This window comes from Streptopelia decaocto (genome assembly GCF_964273445.1).
Source record: "Streptopelia decaocto genome assembly, chromosome: 18".
Taxonomy (NCBI): domain Eukaryota; kingdom Metazoa; phylum Chordata; class Aves; order Columbiformes; family Columbidae; genus Streptopelia; species Streptopelia decaocto.
The window spans coordinates 9,513,667-9,538,494 of record NC_138673.1 but is presented as its reverse complement, the minus strand read 5'-3'; the positions used below and the strand labels follow the sequence as shown (position 1 = coordinate 9,538,494).

The following is a 24,828-nucleotide window of genomic DNA, read 5'->3' as shown; positions in this document are numbered from 1 at the left end:
GAGCGCGGGGACGTGTTTAAAGCACAAGCATGTACACCCACTTTTACTATGCATATTAATAAATATTCTTTATTTAAATTTTGCACATTGCGCTTTAACATATTACATCCAAAACATTTTGCGAATGGATGTCTACTTTGTAAAATCTTATATTCAGCTCATTGTCATTCTGTACAGAATTATAGGTACAACATTACTTTGCCACTAGGTTTGCTTTTTGCAAGTCTCACAGTAAGAGAAACATTTAATGAAAAGAGATGGCTTAAATTATAAGAGAGGCTTGCACAGCTACTCAACTAAAGATACAAGCCTGAAGAAAGAACAAAATTAATGAAATCACCTCCACCAGCCTCCCCCAAAAAAACAAGAAAAAAAAAGAATCACATTAATTTAAGATAAAATTTTGCCATAAGTCACTAAATTAAGTTTTTGAAAGAGAAGGCGCAGTAGTCATCTTGAGAATTTCAGTGAAAGACAGAGCTATTTTATTGTATTTAGTTCGCTCCAGCCGTTGTCAACCAGCCATTACAAATTGGCCTCTTGTGATCGTTTAAGCGGCAGTATTTATTAAATTTCTCCTTCAGATGCTGTCGGTATTGTTCTCTATTGCTGTAAAAAGACTTGTTGTTTGCCATGAAGGACTGGATTTCGTCTTGTGAGATAAAGATTTCCTCATCAGAAGTGCATTCAGACTCATCCTACAAATGAAAACAGGCACGTAAGAACTCAGGCGTTGCCCTTCCCGGGCAGAACGTGTCCCAAATCGTACCCATCGTCACGGTTGCTCTGCAGAACGACGTGGCCTTCGTGTCACAACAGCACGAGGCTCTGCTGGCTAATCCAGTCACTCCAATCACACACAAAGCTCTGCTATTTTTTGGGTCAGAGGCAGCCCATACAGTCACAAAATCTAACAGAGTAAGGCTTGCACTCTTAAGAGGCTTCCACTGAAAGAGGATGCGTTTATCAGGGGTTTTAAAAGGAAAAAGAAAGGAAAAGAGATGTAAAGCAAGGGGAAGGGAGAGAACAAAACTGTCCAAGGAGCCTGTAGTGGGAAGTAATATCTGAGGCACGACGGCAACAATAATGCACTCTTCATTTTACGGAATAATACGATCCTTGATAATGAATACTTATAATACGAGTTCTGCCACTTGCATTCCAGTGACAGGCAATTTCTCCTCCTCTGCAAAGCGTCTGAGTTACACACTTTACAGAGAACACACAAAAGCAAACAAACTGAACATTGGGGGAGTCAGCTACGGATCTTGGCTTCAGTTACAGTCTCTTGTAACTGCTCTTCCTTGGGATTTGAGTTCCAAACGCCATCCTCAATCCCGGGGATTTAAAGCAGCATGCTACAACCTAAAACCCAAATCAAGTGGTTACTTACAAGGAGTTCCACTAAGCTCTTGGCACCTTTTCCAGTATCGGGAATAAGTGACATTTCTGTCGGTTCTGCAAACTGTGACACATTTTTCATATGCTCAAACCAAGGCAACTGCTGCCCGCTTTTTTCTGAGCTACAGCAGCTTTCAGCATGTGTGTCTTTGGTCTTGTCGCGATGAAACTCTGTGTGCATGATGTTTCCTGAGGTCTCTCTGCTCCCTGAATCTGCCATACAGCTTCCAAGTTTCTGAATCTAAAACGGAAAACAGCCTGTAATGAACAACCAGCAGTGTTAAACATGAAACATCCCAGTTTTACGTGGATGCAGGGGGAAAGAGGAAAGGAAAAAGTTCAAAAAGAGACAAGGATATATATTTATGTGTGTGTGCGCGCCTGGGGAGGAGGGGGGATAGTATGTTAATTCATTGCGAGTGCACAAAAGTGCACATGCTGAGGAACATGGGAGAGAAGAGATTCCTCCTGCCACAACCGATTCAAGGAAGGACCTTGATTTCAAAACTTGGATGGAGAGATAACAGAAGATCCACGTTACCCCAGTCACGGGATTAGTCACAATTGAAATTTGAAATAGCTTTGTAACTACTTCAAAATGTCTGCATTTCAAGAAGCATTCTGGAATAGCTGTGCTCCTTACGTGTTCATTCTCGCACTTCAAAGTTTTACTTTTCTTTTTCTTCTTTTTGTTTTTGCCTTTTGTGTTGTTCTCTTCTGAGTTAGCCCAACACTCCACACAGCTATCTCCATCCTCCTCTTTGTCGTCGCAGCGATGGACGCACGAGTCATCTCCTGCAAAACACGGCTCATTTTCTTCTCACATACTTCAGTTTTGTGGACGCTAAACCAACACGACATTGTAACCAAACCCACCGTTTTCATCGTGGTTGCAAATGCCTTCAGTGCAGGCCACATCCGATCCCTCTCGAGACCCCGTTTCGCTGCCCTCCATGCTGGACGAGTAGCCGCAATCGCTGCCGTTACAATGCGGAGATAAACCTGAGACAAAGGGAAAAGTTACAGTAAGGTAGAGCAGCTGTTGCATATTCTTTAATGATGCCTCTAACAAGGAAGAATTATTTAAAAAAAGTTATTTTTACAAACAGCTGAGAGCTGTTTATCCCACAAATCCTACATGTTTTTAGAAATTACGAATAATGTCATTCAACATACCTTTCTTGATTTGAGGTGAACCTAATAGGGTACCACTAGTAGGACAAGTGCAAGAAGTGCTGTCGTTAGTAACAATTACTTCTGCACAATTGTTTGCTTCTTCGGTGCTACCACAGGCTTTGCAGCTACTTTCCGTGAAGTTTGAATTTTCCTTAAAACAAAAACAAAGAGAACATTCGCAAGTAGTGCAAGCAGCTCAGCCAGCGTCTTCATCGAGGATTCTCCTTCCACAAGGAAAAGCAGCTGACGCTGGCTGATAACAGCCCCAGCACTGCTTATAGTTCTGCAGAAGTACAAAACAAAAACACACACCTACTTTCCCCACAATAACCTACAGTTAGCTCAGTAAGTCCCATCAACAGAATAGTAATTGCACTTAGTCAATTAGAGCTTTCCCCTTCCCCAAAATTGAGCGGTAATTGTCTGCAACTAGCATTTGAATTCCCATATTCTAAGTGATCTTTAAAACCGATAGTTGAAAAATATTCTAGCATAACCTGACCCCCTAGATTTAGGATTTAAAAACCCAACAAAACACACCAAATCAAAACAACCCACAACAAAAGACAACCCACCAAAACCAAACTCCAAAAGCTAAGGAGTTCCAGACAACTACTTTATAAAAGACTGTACTAATCTGAAAAAGCATTCAACTCCACCAGTGATCAAAAACCAGTTCCCAAAACTGAAACCAAGTTAGAACCTCTCAAGAATTCTACCATGGAACAGTGAGCTGATGCGTGAAGCACCAGGTCAGAACTCCCGTTCTTTAAGCCCAGCTCTCAGTGTTCACCTTGGCTTGACTCAGCTCCTTCTCTTCTGTCGCCGGCAGAGGAGCAGGGATCTCACACACACACTTATTTTTCCGTCTGTTCTTTCGTTTCTGCCGCTTCTTCTCTTGTTTAAGCTCCCGCACTCTTTCTTCTTCTGAAAATTCTTCACACAGCTGTTCCAATCGACTAATACCCTGTACTTTTTCCACAGCCATCTGTTTATAAGAGGTTAGATCTATTTATAGATGTTAACACAATTCAACTTTTACTTTTATAAAAAAAGGAGGAGGAAAATAGCTGGTAAAGACTATTTATTATAAAGTCACAGCAACACAACTATCAGCTACAGAAGAAAAGTGCCCATCAAGACTTAGTCACTAAATTTACATTGCTGGGGAAGAAGCGTGTAAAGAGGGAGCACTGCATTTAACTTACAGCCCAGATTTGCAATTTGGACCTGTGTTTACACGGTAAATACTCTGATTATTTAACACAACAGCACATTAGAGCTACTGCTACAGAATTCCTGCAGTTTTTTGTCCAGGTTAACCAGTGAAAAATCGAACTGATTTTCTAGGCAACCCGGTTTCTGAAGTGTAGGCATATCTCAAAACATAGCAAGTATCTAAACGTGCTCCTTAATTTAGAAGAAATATCACAATGGCACGTCTACATAGAAAGTGACACAAATATAGTTAAACTAGTAAATTTTTCTGGATCAGTGCTCCTGCAGAGGTGAAAACACGTTCAGTGAGGGGGAGAGGGGCAGGTTTCACATCACTCTGGGAACTCCTGAAGCCAAAATGAGACATCACAGCACCCACTCACCTTAGAAAAGGACTCCATAAAAAGAAATAACAGATCTGTATTTCAAATTCATAGCCAACCTTGCATACCAGTATAATTACCCGAGTTTAATGATGTAAATGCATTTTCAACGCCATACTTTACTAGGTTAAAACACCTAGACAAAACCTAACAAAAATGCCAGAGCACACACAGCCCAACGCCACTTCCAAAACAACCAACCAACTAACTAACTGCATTAGAGTTCCACTGTGATCTTTCCCAAATTGATTTTGTTCTTCCTCCTCTGATGTTTTGCAAGTTTTTAGAGACAACAGTCGTTATGAATGGATGATAAACAGAAGCAAAAGGATTTGTGTCATGCCGAAGGGCAAGTATACTACTGGCATACGTTAAAGGAACGCATGGAGTTCCCTCTGAAGTGCAAGCTCCCACAGGATTAGAGTGCACTTGTATGCAAGAATAAGCAGTTGTGTTTGTAATTCAAAAGCACATCCTCCATTTTTACTAATAAGTCAAATAAAAACTGTTGTAGCCAGAGCTACTTTAAACGCTACCAGGTAGCAAAACCTCCTCTGTGAATTAAAGACACAGATCTCTCGTACTGTAATATGCAGCTTGGAAATTAAAAGCAAGCCTCAACCTTTTACGTTCTGGGAGACTTCCCGTCGGAACGCGACTCGGTTGTGCCATGCACTAGTATTGCACAACTGCTGCCTGCAGGGAACACGGCATTGAATGCACCACCCTTGAAGCTCCTTCCAGCCCAACATTAGTAGAAAGCAGAAAGATCATTTTAGTGAAAACACACACAGTCACTACAGCAATTCAAACAAGTTAGATAAAATTTGATTGTTACCTCAAAGCTCTTGCGTAAAGCATCAACACCTAGGTAAAAAAGCATCTGCCACGTTTGTTCCTCAGCTCGCAACTTTTGCCAGATTCGGTGTAATCTTTCATAAAGATGAATACCCAGGCAGGTCAAAACTTCTTCTTGGGCTATGTCTATTGTCTTAGCATGCCTTTCTCTTCGTCTAAAGGAAGAGTCGAACCAAAGTACAGTATGGTTAAAGCAGCTGGAAGTCTACCAAGAGATCAATGCACTTCAATGATGTATTTTCTGTACGTACAACTGAAGCTAAGTTTGCACAAACAGCTTTTTAAATCGAGTTCTGCTGTGCTGCATGCAGATGCAAAATAGAAAGGACCAGGTCAAAACCACCACTAGACTCCTGACTCGTTAACCTGTGCCCGGCTCGTTCTGCTGCGCTGTGCCTTCCAACCCGCCGCTTCTCAAAGTGCTGCCAGGAAGGACCAGCAGAGTTTTAATGCCAAAGAGATGCAGCCATTCTTTTGTTTCCTAGAGCTTGTATTTAGTTCATACAGCAAATATTTCAGCTTCCTAGACGTTTGCACATCAGTTAACTGAAACTGAATAAATACACATAGATGTTTATATATTACTTACCATACAAAGTAAAAAGATTTCAGTATTAATCTGTATCTACTAAGGCAAAATCTTTATAAAAAGATTTACCTTCCTAATCAAACAGTTCTAAAGATATTGGACTCAGAAATGTATTTTTCATTGGAAGATTTTAAGATGCTAAAACAGGTTCACAAATTACTATAACACACAAATGGTGACAAAACTAAATTGAACACTTGTCATTTGGTAGAACTGTCAACCAAGGCTCTTTCTATTTCACATATTTCGAACACCTCAATGGAAAAGCAGGCAGCCCTAGGGAGGGAACAAATGAGCTAGAAGACATTTGGCAATTTCTTTCAGTCTTGCCTTCAGAGCTGAATGCACTTTAAAGGCAAGAGCACATATCAAATCTTCACTACTTCGAAGCACTATCTTCAAAGTCTACTTCAATACAAATATTTACATCCAGAAGTTTCTTATGCAGCAAGGAGGCAAAAATCACTTTTGCAAAACACATTCCGTAATAAAATAAAGAAGCAAAGCGCTAGATAGCCCACTCTAGCAAATTACATACTCATACCCTCCTGCGAACTCTGGTTCAGCCCGACCCAAGAGGTGTGCGATGAAATCTGTTTCACAGCATACGTGTATGTGCCGTTCATGGGGACAGCAGCGCAAACCCTCGTAAAGCGCGGCGCAGTAGCCCTTTTCTTTGCTGCAGTCCAGCTCACCAATGAGAATATTGTATGCCCGAAGTACTTTATTTTTGCAGTCAGTGCAAAACCTGTGTTAGAACAGAATTCTTAGTCAAGCAGAAATGTCGACCCGCTTAGTCTAAGTTATAACATACAGAGTTATTTAATAGTGCATGCTATATTTAAACTAGGTCACATAGGGTTTATGTTACTTCAAATGGTAAAATAGTAAGGCTTTGGCTGCAAGCCACAGAAGTTTACTATATGTACTATACTATCTATCGTATATTACAAGTCTGGATGCTTCATGCTCTAGGGCACAAATCAGGCTAGTTGTTAACATGGAGAAATTCCTATATGGATATGCAATTCCGTATTTGTTCAAAAAATCCGAAATCTAATAGTGAACAAAGTGAATCATTAGTGCAAGCCAGGCAAAATTCTCCTCGAGTAACACACTCCAAGTTACGTTACAGCAATTATTTAAAGTATACTCAAGCAAGTGATAAGCAATAAGAAAAACCAAGTTTCCTTTGTTGCCTGCTGTATCAGAGTGTTGTTTCCAGTACAAGCACCTTTAAACATACTTTAAATTATTAGATTACCGCACAGAGAGCCAAAGAAGGTTTATTTAAACACAACGTATCTGATTTAAACCTGTGATAGCTCAGACCACTAATCTGAGAACAGTTATGAAGTCTGTTATAATTAAAATACGACCAAATTAAGCTCATTCTATTTTATAAGAGGAAGTAATCTTCAAGAAGCTACAAAACCTCTTGCTGTATTATTTTAAAAATGCAAGTCAGACAAGCTGCTCACATTTCAGCTCGAAAAGCTGGCTCTTCAGGCCATCTCTGGATGGTGTTTTTCCCTTTCCTAGTTTGTCGAGTCACTTGACAAGACTAAGTCAAACATATTTGGCTGTTTGATACAACTATGATAACTGGCTAGTTTCTGTGGTGAAAGGAAAGAAAACAGCAATATTATTGCAGGTTAGCATCAGGACCGCTGCCATCACCATGTTTAATGTCACAGGAGATTAAAGTTATTTTGTTTCCAAAGTGTTATTTCCACACCACCACCGCCCCCACACCCATCTGTGCTCTCACAGTTTGTATCAGAACCTTGAGACTACTGGAAATTAAAACTTTTTAATCAGCTTGGTAGCTACCGTACACATGCAACAATAATTTAGTGGCCTGTTTTTTCCCTGCAAGAGAGACCTAATAGCACTAGCACTACTAAGTCATAAACAACTGTTTTAAAACAGTGATTTACAAGCCCCAAATCTGCTTGTACTCATTTAGTTCACTTTATTTTGAAACCACACATGCCCCCCACAAGCCTAAAAGAAGACACAGTCCCAAACAGAGTAGGCTGTTTGTCAGAGAATGAAAGAATATGCAGAGCTTTAATACATCAAGTTGTCAATCAGAATTGAATCCTGACTCAAAAAATTGAGACAAGCAGTTATGACTTCATTGGAGGTCTCTGCATTTCCCCGACAATAACCCGGAACAACATGTAAAACAAAGATTATGTCACCATCTCAGCCTCATCACCTGTCACAGTGCAGTCTGGCAATGTTCCATCACCACGAAGCTCAGATTTAAAGTTTGAGAAGAATCCTCTACACTTTTAAACATCGCGTGAACTCTACGTACACTCTGATTCACAAAACAACGCAGCGTGTGTTCCTCAAAATGCAGGCGTCTTTGTTCTTTTAACATACCTGTGTTTTCGTAGATAGGTTTCTAACGTTTCTAGAAGACAACTAGAGTCAATTAAAACTACTTCATCCCTGCACTCCTGGGACATGAGCTCCCACACATCCATCCAACAACCCCTGAAAAAAATAGCAGAAGGAACAAAGGCTGTACATTACCCTGTTAGTGCTTTAGAAAAGACGCAAAATAAAGCACCGTTAGTTTACCTGACTGCTCCCTGGAAAGGTCCACAGTGGAAAGTGATGCTACACTTGCTCTCTTCCTTCCTGCTGTCTTCACTATTTTTCTTATCTGCATTTATTTTCTCTGTACTGAGTGTGTTACTGCTCCCTTCACTGTCACATAGTATTAAAAAACATTTTTTTTAAACCTATACCATATCTATTATGAAGTAGTTATTTTTCCTAAACAAATGCTATGTAAATGCTACTGTGTTCCTTAATTTACTTTGAATCCTTTACAGGCTAAGTCTTAACTTCCACTAAAGTCAGACTCAGACATGAGATACAAATTTTGCTGTCCATGTTTATAAATCCAGATTCATAACAACTTTTTAAAGTTACAACTGAAAGCCAGCAGTAATTTTTCAGAATATTGCCTTAAATATAAGCATATGCAAGTTTTAATACTCCTGGCAGATTAAATTTCATATGACAACTTACTAAAAGAAAAAGGAAAAAAGCAAAACAAGAAACCCCAAACTTCTACACATCTACCACCATAAGAAACCATAAAACACCCTACGTTACATTTCCAAAATTTGTTTTTGAAAAAAGAAACCCAAACAACTTTACACCACGCATTTGGATATGTTAAAACTACGCTTATAGAGGACAGAACAAACTTTAAATAGCAAGTCATGTTGACTTACAGGCTTGTCTGCACTTGACATTTTATCAGAACAGTCATTTCTGTTTAAGCTCGTGTGTGGATACAACAGCGCAGGAGACCAGGGGAAGAGGCACTCCTATTTAATAATTAGCTCCTCAAGACTATTTATGTACACTATTATCTACTTTGCCAGATCATACGGCTTATTTATGAGAGGTTAAAATGCTCCGTAGCCCCGAATGGCACCGAGTAGCCATAAAGCAGGCAGAGTGAAACTGCAGATGCCATATACCTCTCAAGCGGTTTACCTAGTTACGCAACTTGGATAATTAAACACACCACTACAAATCAAAGCCCTTTTTTGTGTGTACAAAATGCCTAACAGATGCAACTCATCTGGAGAACTTCTTTGTAATGAAGTCAAGCAGAAGCTTTACGTTGATAAAGAACATTTGTTCTGTAAGACAACTCTATTTGATGCCTCTACATCTACTGTGTGAGCATATTTGTTTCCACTTAAAGTGGCAGATTTATTTGGAGAAATAGCGGTACTGATACACCCTGATACAAACAGGTATCAATTGAGCAAGCAGAGTGCAAGTCATGTTTCTTTAGGAAATGACACTCATTGTCCACACACCATATTGCCAGATAAAGCTGAAAGCTTTACTCACAATATATTTAAATACTGCTTTTCCACATATTCCCTATTAACCTTCCAGCACTCAAAATAAACCCCCACATTTTCATAATGCTCTGAATTTACTTTATATTAAAAATATATACCCTTATGATCTTTTGCTTGTGTAACATAAGCTTTCAACTAATTACATGAAAGGCCTGTCTGTAACCAAAATGTAATAGGAGATAATGATTAGCTACCACTGTCCTCAAGCAGCACAAGTAAAAATCAAGTGTCAAATTCCACATCTCAGGGGATTTAGCTAAACCCAAAGAGACTCAACTCTGTGTAGAAAAATACATATCCTGTAACTGGAAACCATGGCCCAGCTTTCCCAGGTTGTATGCTTAACAAGAAGCAGAACGCAACTGACTAGAAAAGGTCAACTAAGCATAGTAGTCTAATTTATTGGTCACCATTTAAAAAAAGAAAATATACAAAAAACACCCCACAAATAAGAAAAAGCCCAAATCCACAAGAGATTTACAGGGAGTGTTTTTCTGGTTAACCAGTCGGAATAAACCATTTCAAGACAGAGGCGTAGACGCATCTTTTTCACTGGTATTCAAAACACGTTGTCATGTTTTGAGAAAATACATTTTACAGAGTTTTAGGTTTAACCTTGCAGCTCAGCCACAATAAAGCCCTTTATTAACAGTCGCACGGGGCATTTCTAAGAATCCCAAGCAAAATGATGTATATTTGTTCAGCATGTACCCTTTCACCTCAATGTGACAAAAACTGCTGAACAATCATTTTGGTGTAGAGCACAAAACCCAGTTTGTCTTTGCAGAGCATTGTATTTATCACAATGCAGGAGCCATCCATGCCCTGAGCAGAATATATGCCAAGTTATGTCAGACAAGATGCGACAAGCATGTCAGAGGGCACTGGTCTGTAATGGTCAAGCTGCATTTGGGCAACTGGTTTTGAAATTAAACATGGATATTTTCATACAAACTTACCCCAAAGGTTTTGGTTTGTGTGTGTCCAGGGAGTGTAGCTGACATCTCTTGTTCTTCTTACTTTTCGGAATTGCATCAATCATATCATTCAGTTTGGACCTATGGAAAAAAAAATGTAACTTAGTATTCTGAAAACATGGTGATCCAGAGAAATTTTAAAGGGATTGATTCAGCTCGTGTATCAGAAACAAGTATGCTGATGAACATGAAATCTAAAACTTTCTTCCTGTCCCAAATTTTTACTTCTTAGGACACACAATCCTGCAGTACACAAGGAAAACACAGTACAGATTTTCCAGACAAATCTTAGCAAGCAAGACCATAACCCACATCTGAAAAGCTATTGCGTAACTTCCTAAGTACCAGACCTCAAGCAACAACACCCATTTCAAAAGCAAGGGGAACCACTAAGACCCCTGTATTGAGTTACCCTACCTCACCCTCCAAATCTCAATATCCGCAGTCCTGCACTAACCTTTCCTGCTTCTCACTGGCCTGGCTAACGGGAGCAATAAGAAGCTGAAGCCAGCGGGAAGGCCAAGGCACACAGCGGGGAGCAGCCGCCGTTTGGGCCGCCGACAGCTGGGAAACAAATGGCACTGAGACCGAGAATATTTATTGTGCTGCCAGACCCAGAAGGTTTCGCTTTCTCAGCGTTACCTTTCTACTCAAGAGTAGAAAGTTTTTTTGGGGGGGAAGGTGTTAATATTTTTATGATTTTATTTTTTACATGCAAAGCAGTGGGGCGAAGAAACACTCTTTTTCCAGAGATCATGAAAAACCCACAGTGCTCATTTCAGATTCATGACTAAACAATTTCATAAAGGTATATTTCAATTGCAGCCACTGCACTGCAACGGATGATATGAAAGATTAGGTCTTTCCGGTTTGTTTTTTCTCAGTTTAGGCAATAACTAGTTTAATGTGGCTGTAAAAGACAAGCATGCGCTGTAAGATTCAAACTTCCGACAACTGAGTATCACCGAGAAAGCAGAGTCAGGTGCACAGAAGCTGGCCTGCCTTTTCCCCCAGTAAGAATAACCTGAGCAGCTCCAAGACACTTACCCATGCACATAAAACAGTGTGTAAAGCTTCTTTGCATCAGTCATACAGCTCCGGGTCACAGAAAGAACCCCCTTTGGCCCTACTGTCAGGGGCTCAAGCGCTGGATTTCCAGACTCGACGAGCTGAGAAAACAGCCGCTCCACACTCCGGCGACAGCCAACACACGGGACCAGCTGAGAAAGTGCACTCAAGACTTCACGCGATGTCACCATCATGGCGATGTTTAGATCCTGCTGTTTAAGCATGCTATGTCTCTAAAAAAGAACAAGAAATTTAATAATTAAAAGATAAATAAAACCACAAACAAAACCACACTTGCTAATATCATAGGAGCAATCCTGCTTCGAGTCCTACAGTTTACCCTCTGGAAGGAAGCTAATATTTTTCTCCTCGTGTTCCTTCCTCCTGCCACTCAAACCAGTAAATGCTGCCTCCTACCAAATGGCACAGCTTCCTGTCCTTGGCAGGAAACCCTTTTTTCTCTCCACCTCAGCACAGATGTTTTAGTAAAGGGTCTCACATACAACCCTGCAAGTTTTCATCTTCTACTCATACTTATTTTATCTTTGGCACATAGAAATGAAAATTCCTGGACACTCAACGGCATAGGCGGAAATCTCATTTACAACAAACTTGCTCTGTTCAGACCAAGACAATTTAGCAATATTTTTCCTGGAAGGCTAAATGCCATTTCACATTACAATTCTGACACCTGAAATTAATTAAAAAAAAGCACGCATTGCTATTCAGGGTGAAACATTTCACTTCAGTAGCAAACATTCAATGTGTGCTAATAATAGAACATTAAAGAGAACACCTTCTAATATTTCTTACGTCAATAAACAATTTTAGGAGCTTCTCCTGGTTCCTCTGTCAAACACATCCAGGCACACAAACACATAAAAAGCACATGCCCTTCTATTTCTTCTTCTAACTGTTAAATCACTAACTTGGACTTCACCAGCACTGAACTGCCGGTAGCACAGCTACACAGAGCGAGAGCCGCTTCCTCGCACACCAGTCAACACATCTGCACTTGGATTATCAGAACTACTGGCACTTTCCAACATAATCTGTAAAAGCAGAGTCCTGTCAGTGTATTCGTTGACATTTTTCCCCGGTTATACAAAGTACAGCTTCGTAAGCATAGCTGTATCTATACGGGGAATATTTTGCCACGATGGTATTTTCTGTATTATTGCCGCATCACACCACTTAAACACACCTACTGTAGAAATGACTTGTCACAACTTCTGGGGAGAGAAAGAGAAGACCACACATCACAGTGAAACTAATCAGTCCCTTGGAACGTGTAAATACATCAATTGAAAAGAGAAAATACTTTCAGCTCATTTTATGTAATACATGTTATGAAGAGTAAAGCTATTATCAGACAACATTTAATGTTTGTGCTCTTCAAGGCAGGCACGTTAAATAATCTGACAAGTGATATCACTCTGCAATAATCCTCTTTCCTGTAATTAATAGTACTAGTCACGGCAACAGCAGGAATGAGCTATTTTCACAACACAGCTATGCTTTATATGCAGCATATGTCTGAACTGCTGCTGGCAAAACACGAATGAAGACATGCAAGCTGCGTATCAGCAACCTGACCCGCTCCTTTGGACATCAAATGGCACAATTTTTTAGTTACTACAGGTGCTACAGTTATTTACCAGAGATAAGCAGATAAGTTTCTGTAATTAAAGCTTCAGGGGCACCACAAAACCGTCTCTCCCTATTCAACTGTGTATAATCTATAAACTGGCACATTAACTCTATCTTGGTCTGGTACTAATCATAAGAACTTGATCTTAAGCAACACACACTTCCACTCGAACAAGCAGTTCAGAATTGTTTAGAAAAAAATCAAAATGTATTTAGAAACTGTAGTTTCCATGTAGTATAAAACTGGCAGTGACCAGAAGACACATTGTTTTTACACGTTTTCAGTTCTAACTAGATATGCAGCAATTGCCTCCTGACATGATAACAATGTATAAATCCTGTTAAGTACAGAAACCAAATGCTCCTGTTCTACTTTGGTACCAAGACATAATCGCATATACATGCTGAGGTGTCTGAAGTCATTCCAGGAGTGAGAATCTCCCTGAGAAGCAAAAGCACGAGTCTAAGGAAAGCAAGACCTGATACGTGGCTGCCTTAAAAACCAAAGGATGTATTTACCTGAATGAACTGTTTTAGCTGCGCACTGTTATTCTGATGTCCATCAAGGTTTAGCACGTTATCAGGAAATTCCATCACCATCTACGCAAGAGAGGAAAACAAAGCTTTCAGAAAAACGTCAAGCACAGAGCATCAGTTTATTTTACTTTTTTTTGGGGAAATAAGGCAGGAATTACGTTAAATCCTCATACTTTTCACGTAACTATCAGAAGCTTGGGAAAGGACAAAAGTAACAGTTTAACATAGTGAATGTTTCAGCAAATGAACTAAATGTTTCACTAATATAATGTCCTAAAGGCAGTTTATAAATGGCAACTCAAATAGCTGTTACAGAGAAAGCAAAAGTTGCTAAGTGGAACATGAGTATTTACTCTGTCTACATGACTTGAGACTCTGTTTCATTAAAAAACCCCCAAAAATAAACCAAACGTACTTCACCACAGTGAGATTCACATTGATCCAACAGCCTAACTCGATTTATAAAGCTATGAGGAAACAGTCACAACAGCTTAATGACCGAGTCAACTCCTTCAAAGGCTAATTTAAAACCATATTAACCCAACGAGGTACTCCAAGGTATACTTTGTTTTGTACGATTGCAGCTGCAACTCTCAGGAGGCTGAAAGTAAAATGTTAAGCCTACAGAACAATGCAATTACTCGTAAGTAATTAATATTTCTCTTCCAATTACTGAGCAACAAAGACAGCGATTTCTTGGAGGAAGGAGGAAATCAGTAGAATAATTTTCAGTCAAAAATCCAACTTCGCAACCGTGGAAATAAATGAAACCAACTAGAAAAATGAGTAAAGACTGGCTTAGTTTATCTTCTTCGGACAAACTGAGAGATACAGAATTTATCAGTATGAATACTGGAAGTTCACTTTAAAATCTGAAAGACAAAATAACAACTTGGGTTAACAACTCTAATGCCAACCAAGAGCAAATGAAATGGTCCAATTCATCCTTTTTCCCCCTCCGCCTTCCCTCCATTGTCTGGTAAAGACAGAATTCCCCGCAGTCTTCATAATTGCTGATCCTACCTCCAGAGAACTTAGACGTTTACTTTCACAGACACTCAACACTGCTCCAAAATAAACACCTATTCCCTAAGGGCAGAAAGCAAGGCGATATTTTGATTTCACTCATGCTACAATGGGAACATGGGCACGGCTGCCCCATCTCTGTGCAGAACAGTGCCAGTCTGTGCTACTTCTGACCCCACACAAGTTTCTTTCCCCGTTTCCCTTGCCCCGACCCACACACACTAAGCAGCAGCATTTGCTGCAGAATTACAGGTCTCCTACATCGCTAATCTGATATTTCTGTGGGTAACGAGCTGCATGCAAAAGTAAAAGCTGTATCTGCCAATAATGGAGAAAAGAGATAAATCTGTATTTTTTTCCCTTTACCTTCATCTCCTGCTATCAGAGAACACTCTGAGGTGTTTTGTACAGCAGAGTGAAATTATCAAAGATTAAATTCATTCATGTGTCTGATGAGATTTTATTAAGTGGTTACACATCAACCACCATCACTCCCTGAACTGGAAGAAAAAATTCCCATAATACCACATCAAATGGAATGCCTTCTAGAAATCATAAAGGCTGCTGAAGAAACAAAAGGGGTTAAATATTTAAACTTCCTTTAATTTCTAGTTGAGCCATAACAGAAAACTCAGAGTGAACAATTCATTGAGAGGAGCAGTATCACACTGCACCTACACAGCGTTCTATGCTACTACAAAGCAATGTTGCACATTTAAGAGCATAATAGGCCATTCAGTCACTAATTTGCAATCACTAGTTCACCATTTCTAGACTTAAGGCATAGATTAAGTCTTCCAGCTGGCTGATAGAAAGAAGTTCCATTATTTTTAAAGTCTGAGCTTAAAAGAGGTCAACATAAGCCAGTTACCACCAATAAACACCACTGCATCTTAAAGATAATGCTGCAGATGTTAAATGATGTTTCAAAGACAACCGCATCTTTTACAATAGCTCTCCTTAAGAATTTAAAAAATACATTATAGAAGATTCAGAGACAAGGAAGGTAAGAATTCATTTACCTGCTTCTGCAGGTTTATTTAATAAAAGCCTCCAGAAACCACCTAGAAATCTGAGTACTTTGTAACAACATTAACAGAATGAAACAAAAATATTGACCTGAGCTAAGATTTCTTCATGGTGAGGATGACTTGCACTTACATAAATGCCTTTCATCCAGATGGATACAAAACTGATTTACAGCTATGGGAACCTCTTCAACCACGAGGACAGCTTGCCTCTGGTGTAAAAAGTAGAATGACAACGACAACACCATGCAATTGCACAAAGTTTGGGCCTGGAATTCAATTCTGGAACTAAATCACAACTGGAATTTTAGGTTGGTTGAAGCCATCTACCTGATGCCAGGTTTAGCCACATTTTCTCTCCCAGCCTGTTAAACAGAAAGGTAACAACAGCAACGACTAGGGACTCCAGGGGAGGGAAGTGAAAAGAGAGGAATCTAAGATATTAAAACTACACGGGGAAGTGTGTCCAAGACATGAGAAAAACCTCCAAACTTTAACTATTCCTGCACTGTTTCCAGGTAACCAACCACTCTAGGAGAGGCAGACATTGCTTTGGACAACTTCAGGGGAAACTTTGCCTAATGTACAAGCACAGTTAACTGGAGACGACAGACTACCTAAAGCTAAAACCAGCGATGATATTTGGCAATTCATTATTTAAAGCAATCAAAACTAAAATATAGCAAAGACCCTTTCTTCGACTGTAGCAGAACCAGATGGGATCAGGACAGATCATCTTTAGCAGTGGGATGGAGGGTTTAGACACTGTCTGAAGATACTCAATTGTTTTGTTCTGGAAGATGGAGGAAATTACATTACAATGTTGATCAAGTTAGCTGATGCAAGTCAGGTGTTCTTCCACATTAAAGCGTGAAATTAGGAATTTAAAGCACATACATTTTACATCATCTGAAGTAACAGCAGTTACTGTCACACCACTGACAGCAACAGAAATAAAATATGAGTAAATCAGATGCCAAATTACATTAAGTCCAATTTAATTTTCGCCCCAACGTTTTCACACCTTAAGAATTAAAACAACCAACAGAGCAGTAAGAGAATTTTTCCATTTGCTGTGTGTTCACCTACGATGCAATTTCTGAGCCTTCCTCTAGACACACGAGGAAGAGAAGCGAGACTAGAGAGCCTCCAAGCTGCAGTTAGTTCATTTTTCCACTGAATCTTCTGGAAATGGCAAAACTCCCATGTTTTTCAATTGAGAATAATCCGCTGAAACGGAAACTCTCTCAGATTTGTTGCTGTAGACACAGCAGCACGCTATTACAGGCTCTGTAACCCTCACTTTCAGCCAAAGCTTTCAGAAATGCCTTTAGTCTTTTCCTACCTATTTAAGGGCATAATAATTACCTAGTTGTAAACCTGGGGTTTAACGTTAATATGGCTCCTTTCCTTATTAACTGTAAAATGGCTTTGCTCCACATTTGGGCACCGAGACACGCTTGCCACCCGAAAACAAGTTATGTGCAGGCCCCAACCTGGCAATAACTTTCTTATTATGCGGTTTCCGTGTTTTTAGAGCTGGGAATCAGATTATAAAAAAAAAAAAAGTTGCCACATTAAGCGCTCTTAAGCCGAAGTGTTGCGAAGTCCCCAAGATTAAGGCTGCAGGAGCCAAGGAGGAGCCTGCGAGGCCTGTCCGGGGAAGAGGCCTCGCCTGGGGATTGCAACACGCTGGAGCTGCGGGGCCAGGGGCGCTCCCGGGCCGCGGGGACTCACCGTGAGGGTGTCATCGATGTAGAGGGGAATCTGCCTCTTCTCGAAGGGGAACTCCTCCTCTCCGTCCCTGCAAACGGCCACCAGCCGCGCCATCTCCGCCGCCGCCTCCAGCTCCGGCCTGCGAGCAGCCAAACCCCGCGGAGGTAAATACCCGCCGCGCTTCCCCGCCACACTTTCCGCAGCCCGGGAAGCAGCCTGCGTTACCCCATCGCCTGATTCACCACACGAGCGCCGGCCCCTCCGCCCAGCCCACGCCCGCCGCTTCCAGCCTTGGAAGGGACTCAAAAAGACTCCGGGCCGGGAACGGGAGAGGTGGGCAGGCTACGAAATGCGACATGGACATGGGAGGGAGGGGACGGGCGAGGAGAGCGCACCCGGCCGGGTGAGGGAGACGGGGGGGAACGGGGCTCCCCCTGCCCCGCCACCGGCCCGGACAGCCCGGGGGGACCCGCCCAGCGCCGAGCGGGGTTTGCGGCTCCCGCCGCCCCCGTCCCGCCCCGCGGCGGCCGAGGAGGGGGACGAACAGCGGCGAACGCCGGCAGAGCCGCTGCACCCCCGGTCCCGGGGAGCGGACCCGCCGCCCTCCCGCTCGCAGCTCCAGCCCGGGGGCACCGCTCCAGCTCCCTCCGGCGGCCGGGGGCTGCAGACCCACCCTCTCCGCCCTGTCCCCGCGATGGCGGGGAGGCAGCTCCCAACGGAGGCAGCCGGCGGGCCGGCTCCGGGCCTCCCTCCCCTCCCGCTTCCCCTCAGCCCCGCCGGGGCCGCCACCCTGTCCCCTTCGGGCCTTTACCGGCTCCTCCGCGAGTCGGCGGCCCGGGCGCTCTGACAGGCGGGCGGACACCCCGGACTCCGCCACAGAGCCGCCTCCTTCCTCTCCCCCTCCCGGGCCCTCCCCACAGGCGGCGGCCGCGGCCCCGGGCCGCCCCGCCCTCCTCTCGCGAGAGCCCGCAGCCCCGCCGCTCCCCCGGGCCGCGGCCCCGCCTCGCCGCCCCGGGCCCGCCCGCAGGAGGCGCCCGCTCACCCGTTACTTCCCGGCCCCGCGTGCCCCCCGCCCCGCGGGCCCGGCCGCCTGACGAGCTGCGCGGCGGCCCCTGTCACAAACGGCCGGAGCGGCGCGTTCCACCTCGAGTCGCGGAGGTCGCGGCCGATGGGGAGGCTGAGGTAGGGGGGCGGCCCCGGGGCCTGAGGGCGGGGACGCGGGAGCGGCCTGGCCCTGCGGGCGGGGGCGCCGGGCGGGCCTTCCCCTCCGTGAGGCGATTCCCGCCCTGGGCGCGGCGCTGAGGTGCCGGCGGGACGCAGGGAGCCCGCGCCCTCGCCGTGGAAAGGCGCCGTGTCCGCGGGGGCTTGTGAGGAACTGGCCCCAGAGAGGTTTGCGAGCGACCCCCGCTGAGGTGCGGCTGAGGCGGTGGGTGGAGGGGGCGGGTGGGGTTAAACCCCAGAGCGTTGGCGGCGTGAAAACCCGTCGCTGTCTCGAGTGGGGCCGGGCCCGTGTGTGGAGGTTTTGCAGGCTGACAAAAATGCATCGAACGGCTGCACTTCAGACACAGCCCGAACATCAAAGTGCGGCCGCAGATCTCCCTGCCAGGGGGGCGGTAATTGGACTTACGGGCTCTAACTCGGGGCTGTTGGCTTCTGCAGCACCTGGTGCAACCAGCTACAAATCCTGTGGCTGCTTAATGCAGGCAGCCAAAAAAAACCCCAAAGCCTTTCTTGAACTATTAAATAACACGGTTGATCTGTTCATTCTTGTTATTTATGTAGACAGATACTGAAGTCCTCACAAGAAAATGCAGGGGAGGCAATTAGGGAGCAGGATTTCTTTTTTTTCTTCTTTCTGCATAAAAACCATCTTTAGTGGAGGAGTTAATTTACTTGAACTCATCATGCAGCATCTCTACCACTAACGGAAACATCGTGCAATGCCACATCGCTGCACAGTTTGCAGTTTGCGTATTTACATGTTTTTTTTTTCATTAAAAAAAAGAAAGTTGGCATTTTGTAGCAGGGGACGGTTTCTCACATTAGTGTCATGAGCACATGGGACTGTGACGAGCAAACGTTGTCTTTGCAGGGTCCATTGGGCGTGCAGGCTCCTGTCACTTCTGCCCCCGCTCCCGGAGTGTGGTGGGATCACATTAACAGAACAGCAATGCCCCACATGTTGTATTCTCAGGGTGCACATTGGTAAACTATGTATGAAAAGCACCGTAACATCGCATGTATGTTTCATCCATGGAAAAGGGGTTTTTACATGGCTAGAAAATGTGGCACGTTCTCATATCTACAAAACACTGGGAAGACCGACAGCCCCTTTGTGCTGTTCGTTTGCATGCCGCATCTTTTGCCTGGAAGAAATACCTGTTCTTTAGGACAGAGCAGCTTTGAAATAGGATACTGCCCAATATCTTTATTGTAACATTTGACTTCAAAAGAGACACTACGGGGTTGGAAAGGAAGGCATGCCAGTGAGTCGATCCTTAAAAATAATTACATTTGGTAAGAAGCTACTCATGTTTAACAAACAACAATGTTAGGGATAAATGTAATCAGCTCTATTCTCCCACCACGTTTTTTTTTTCTGTCCTGCAGCCTTACAGAAAGGTCATTTGGTGGAATTATGGCATTAAAGAGAAGTTATGTTTTCCCAGTCCTCTGCTTTACTGTTATTATTGAAGTCAGCGGTATGCTATCGTTCAGCCATTTTAGTCTTACTAGTTGAAATATCTTTTTACAAATTATGTAACAGCTAAATCAAAGTTTCGGATTTTTTAAAAATGTATCTTTGATCTGTACAAGTTTACTTGTCTAAAAACACCCCAAAGTGAACTGAAATTTACTGTTCTCGCTCCCACCAACCCCTGTGCTAACAACAGCTATTGAGTGTGTGTGGCGAGACTGTCTACAGCAGCATCGTGGTAACTTCTCTCGCATCTTTTCAAACTCACTACGGTGCTGTTTCCTCGTACAGACTCCGTGATCAAAGGCTGCCAACTTGCATTTCTTGGTTCTTTCAGAAGCATGGTTAATTATCTGCATCTACTCATAGCCTAAACATTCAGCATTAATAACTATGCTGGCTGCTTCAGGGCAAAGCTCGCCACGTTTATTGACAATAAGCAATGGGAATTAATTGTCTCTCATTAATTCAGCAGTGAACAACTTACGGCTTTAGAAGCGGGAGACAGCCTCACGACGCAGTGTTGTGCTGTTGTTGAGAGAAGCGGATTGTTCCCACTCTCGTCGTTACCTGTGCACCGCAATCCCCAGTGTTTGCCGGCTCTGTTGTTGCAAACCGCAGCTCCCGTTCTGGACGGGGGCGAAAGAGGCTCTGCGCAGGCACGACAGACCTCCCACGGAATTTTTGCTGTGCAAAATGGAGTTGGCATCTAGTTTGCTGCTTGTCCAGACACAACTCTGCTTTGTCACACCCAATTAATGCCTTAATTCTGAATCACATTGATAGACTTGTGCTCACAGGCAGAACTCATGGCAGGTCTTGGGCTTCAAATATTTCAAAAATTAATACCCATGAGTAATTTTGCATAAACATATAGTGCCATTCAGTCCATGGCGGAGGCCTCTTTTTCCTAGGAAATGTTTTAAAATAAATACACCACTTACCAGAAGGCTGTGCTATAAACTGCGACAACTGTTTATAAGACATTGTTGCCAATTCATTGCAGTTGTCCCTAGGATAATACAGGCTGTTTTTCTTTAATTCTGGAGACTATAGGGCTAGAACTGGGAAGTAAACAAGCATGAAATCAGCACGGCCACAGCCCATAATCCTCAGACTTCACCTTTCCATTGGCCAGCGGCTTAGAGAACCTTATAAATTGAAGAATATTCCCCAGCATGTCTGCCTCAAGGAATCTGATTTAGAGGCTTAATCTCCATAGGTTTTATGATTCATCGCACTTGATTGACAAGAAGTTTGAAATACGGTCCACATGGACTTCTTAACTCCGCTGACATCAGGCATCTATCAGCAACCACCTTTTATATTCTACTTCTTGAGTATTTATATCTGCCATTATTGAATTCCTCACAATATTTAAATGTATTTATCTTCTCAACAACTTAATGAGGTCAGGAAGAACTGTCACAGTTTGGAAAGTGAACAAAAAGGGTGTTCTGCTCTGGGCTTGCAGAAGGACTGTGATAAACTGAGCACAACTCTTGCCAGTGCCCTGACCCACCGCCTCATGCTGCTTCCCATCTGCACACCGTTTGTTTGCTAATGAAAATTAACACAGCATGTTCGCACTTGAAGACATCTCAGCTGTCAAAATACAGTACTAAATGAGCTGCTGTTTAAAATCATTTTATAGACAAGTAGGTGGGCCTTGAGTACTTTTGAAGACCGTATTTTACACTGTTCCTAAAGATGAGCTGTCACAACATGTTGGTGTGCGGGCTGGGGGTGAATTTGTTTTGGATCTTTGTATGTTCTGATAAAAGGCTGTACTGCTTTTATTATCTGCTCCACAAATTCCCACATCTGCAGTTGAATTTTATCCTTCAGAGCATCATACTTTATCTAAGGTCTTCATTTATATTCATTAGTGAGGATGAAAATAAAATTTAGCTTTAATTCAAAGGCTAATTTAGAGTTCAGTGTATGATTAACATTCCACATGCAATTACTCTCATCAAAGTTAAGCACATGCATGAATCTTTGCAGGACTGGGGCCAAAACATTTTTAAGTATCCACTTTTTCAACAACCTCAGAACCTAAGTTTTCAGGAAAATGTTTAACAACTCCAACAGCATTGACTGTATGATTTGGAAAAACAAACCACTAAAAATAATCAATATTAAATCATTAAAAGTTATGCTAAATTATAAATTACTGCAATACGTACCGGAAAAATACTGGTTTTTCCATTAAAATACCAGAATTCAACTACAGTTGTAGTCAGCTACAGTTGACTACAAAGTTCAACTAGTCCACTTGAGACAGAATGGAATCACCAAAACTTTAATACTATATTTTTGGCATGCAATATATACATAATTAAACAGTTAACAAACATATACAAGTGTAGTATACACAATGTAAATGCAGTCCTGCTGTGGATTGTATCTATCAGTATATTCACAGTACCTGTCATAACATTTGCTAGCAAGAAAAATAGTAATTGATTTTTATTAATAGCGCTAATTAAGCAAATGTGCGACAGCGTGCCTGCCCTCCCCACAGGCATGGCCTCTGTCCCGTGCTTTCCACTGGTACTGGGGGGCTTTAGAATGTTCCAGCAACAGGGCACGCTGGAGCCCTTCACCAGCAGCTTTGTGAACACCAGGGCGAGATCGGTCACCACAAAACAGACCAAGAACATCAGGCTGTGAGCAACCACCCAGATGCAGTAGGATAAATTAGCCATCCGGCGCGACACGGGGTCCGCGAGGGCTTGTGAGAAGTGAAGAATTAGGAAGAGCATGAGAACCGTGAGCAGCGACAAACACACCGCTTGGATCCAGCCTCGCACCGAGTTCCTGCACTTGAGCAGACACAGCCCCACTTGCACACTCGCCAGATAGATGGCTAAATATCCAAAGAGAGAGAGAAGTCCTTCCCTGTTGGCATTTAAAAAGCCAACCCTGGTACCTCTGCCATCGCCGCCGTGCAAGATAAACACCTTCAGAGAGGTAGTGTTAAGAGTAAGCTGATAAAGTACAGCCAGGTTTATAGCAACGATCCAAGAAATATTTTTTGGAAATATGGCTAAAAGGAGAGATGCTGCAAGCCTCACAAATGCTAAGGTAAAGAAAAAATTCCAGTGCACTCCATACTCTGAAGTATGTTCGTGGTACTCTATAGATTTGACACTCAGCAGTCGTCCAACGCCAAGAAAAATCAACGGCCAAACAGAAAAGAACTGCCTGGCCAGACTGGAAAATGTGGATTGTGTCACACAAGACTTTTGTCTAACTTCAGGACAAACAAGAGCATTACCAAAAATAAAAGCTCCAACCCCAAAATCCATAACTCCTGTTCCATAGGTCTCGGCTTTGGCAAATCGCCGTGGATATTGCGGGAAATCCACTGCTAAAATGCTGATTGATGTCAACACGTTGACGTAAACACGAAACGCGGTTATTGCTGGAATGTAGTCTGGATCCAAGTACGTCTCCTGGAAGTCTTTTACAATTTGCCTAAAAGGGACTCTGGTCTCGTGTTTTCTTTGGCTGTATATTTTGGAGAATATTCCAGCACAGAGGGCTACAAGGATAGCTGGCACACAACACATGATTGGAGACAAGACTGTGCAGGAGAACACGAGAGGAGACACTAGCACGAGGAAGTCTAGCAGCAGGCTGTATTTCCTTGAGTTTAAAGGTTTCCCATAGTGCAGGTAATACAGGATCAAGAGGAGCCCTCTGCAAAGCAGGCAGAGTGGAGCTAGAGTCAAGCCCAATGAAATTTCCAGCAAGCTGGTCCCATTTAAGTTGCTGATGAAGGCTTCCTTCAGGTGCTTTTGCGACATTCTTTCTTCCTCTGAAAATACAAATGTGAACTTGAGTTAGTTTTGTAAAACGGGGCTCTTAGAACTGCTTCAAAAATGAACCTTACATTAACATTAACACATACATTAACACATACACTCATTAAGAAGTCATCTGTTCTGCAGTTACTCTTCAATTTAAATAATCCAGAACAGCCCCGGTGCTGCTGGGAGCCTGACCCACTTTCACCATCACAAACCTCGCTGTCCAAACAAGATTCTTAACATATTTTTGTTAAAGATCTCTAAATATCAAGTATTCTCTTGAACATTCACATTGTGAATAATCTTACTATATGTCCTGCTCTGTAAGTCATATTCTCTGTAGTATAAATGAAGCAGATACATAAAAAATGTGGCCCTAATGGAGTTTCTGGTCAGCAATAAAACCAGCAGCTAAAATCCCCACTTGCAACAAAAGTGCCTTTTAAAAAAAGGCCCCAGACCCACAGGCTCGGTGACCTGCTTCAAGAGAACATGTTAAATGCGAGAAGCACTAATTAGAAACCCGAAATTGCTGGTTTTGTTTAAGCCGCAGTGTGGGGTCACAACGAAGACTTTATCAGCTAAAACCCCCTGACCTGAGCAGCCCTTTCCCCACGCGGGGCGGCATCGCTTACCGGCTTCGGGATCAGTTACCGCTTTCTGGAGAATTTCTCGGTTTCCGGAGAGTTTCTCGGTTGGGGAGATGGATGTCGGAGGGACCGAACCCGCATTTCAGCGCTGCCGTCCCCTGCAGAGGCCGAGGTGCCGCCGGGGTGG

The 24,828-nt window shown here is 42.9% G+C and overlaps 2 protein-coding genes across 3 annotated transcripts; both read right to left on the bottom strand.

The window, feature by feature from the left end:
* Positions 1–41: 41 nt before the first annotated feature.
* GGNBP2 (gametogenetin binding protein 2) lies at positions 42–18,469 on the bottom strand. Of its 2 annotated transcripts, none has more exons than XM_082068406.1 (14): positions 18,347–18,469; positions 17,557–17,674; positions 13,748–13,828; positions 11,558–11,811; positions 10,493–10,591; positions 8,020–8,133; positions 6,164–6,373; positions 5,017–5,191; positions 3,371–3,565; positions 2,578–2,728; positions 2,278–2,403; positions 2,045–2,196; positions 1,394–1,642; positions 42–698 (listed from the first exon to the last, which is right to left on the bottom strand). In XM_082068406.1, exons 2-14 carry the CDS (start codon positions 17,647–17,649, stop codon positions 495–497), a joined length of 2,103 nt encoding a protein of 700 aa, XP_081924532.1. In that variant the 5' UTR covers positions 17,650–17,674; positions 18,347–18,469; the 3' UTR covers positions 42–494. The 2 variants fall into 2 exon arrangements, with proteins under 2 accessions (XP_081924532.1, XP_081924533.1); XM_082068407.1 differs by having other exon boundaries at positions 6,170–6,373.
* Positions 18,470–22,122: 3,653 nt separating this feature from the next.
* PIGW (phosphatidylinositol glycan anchor biosynthesis class W) lies at positions 22,123–24,824 on the bottom strand. The gene is made up of 2 exons (XM_082068409.1): positions 24,687–24,824; positions 22,123–24,059 (listed from the first exon to the last, which is right to left on the bottom strand). Exon 2 carries the CDS (start codon positions 24,046–24,048, stop codon positions 22,528–22,530), a length of 1,521 nt encoding a protein of 506 aa, XP_081924535.1. The 5' UTR covers positions 24,049–24,059; positions 24,687–24,824; the 3' UTR covers positions 22,123–22,527.
* Positions 24,825–24,828: the final 4 nt, after the last annotated feature.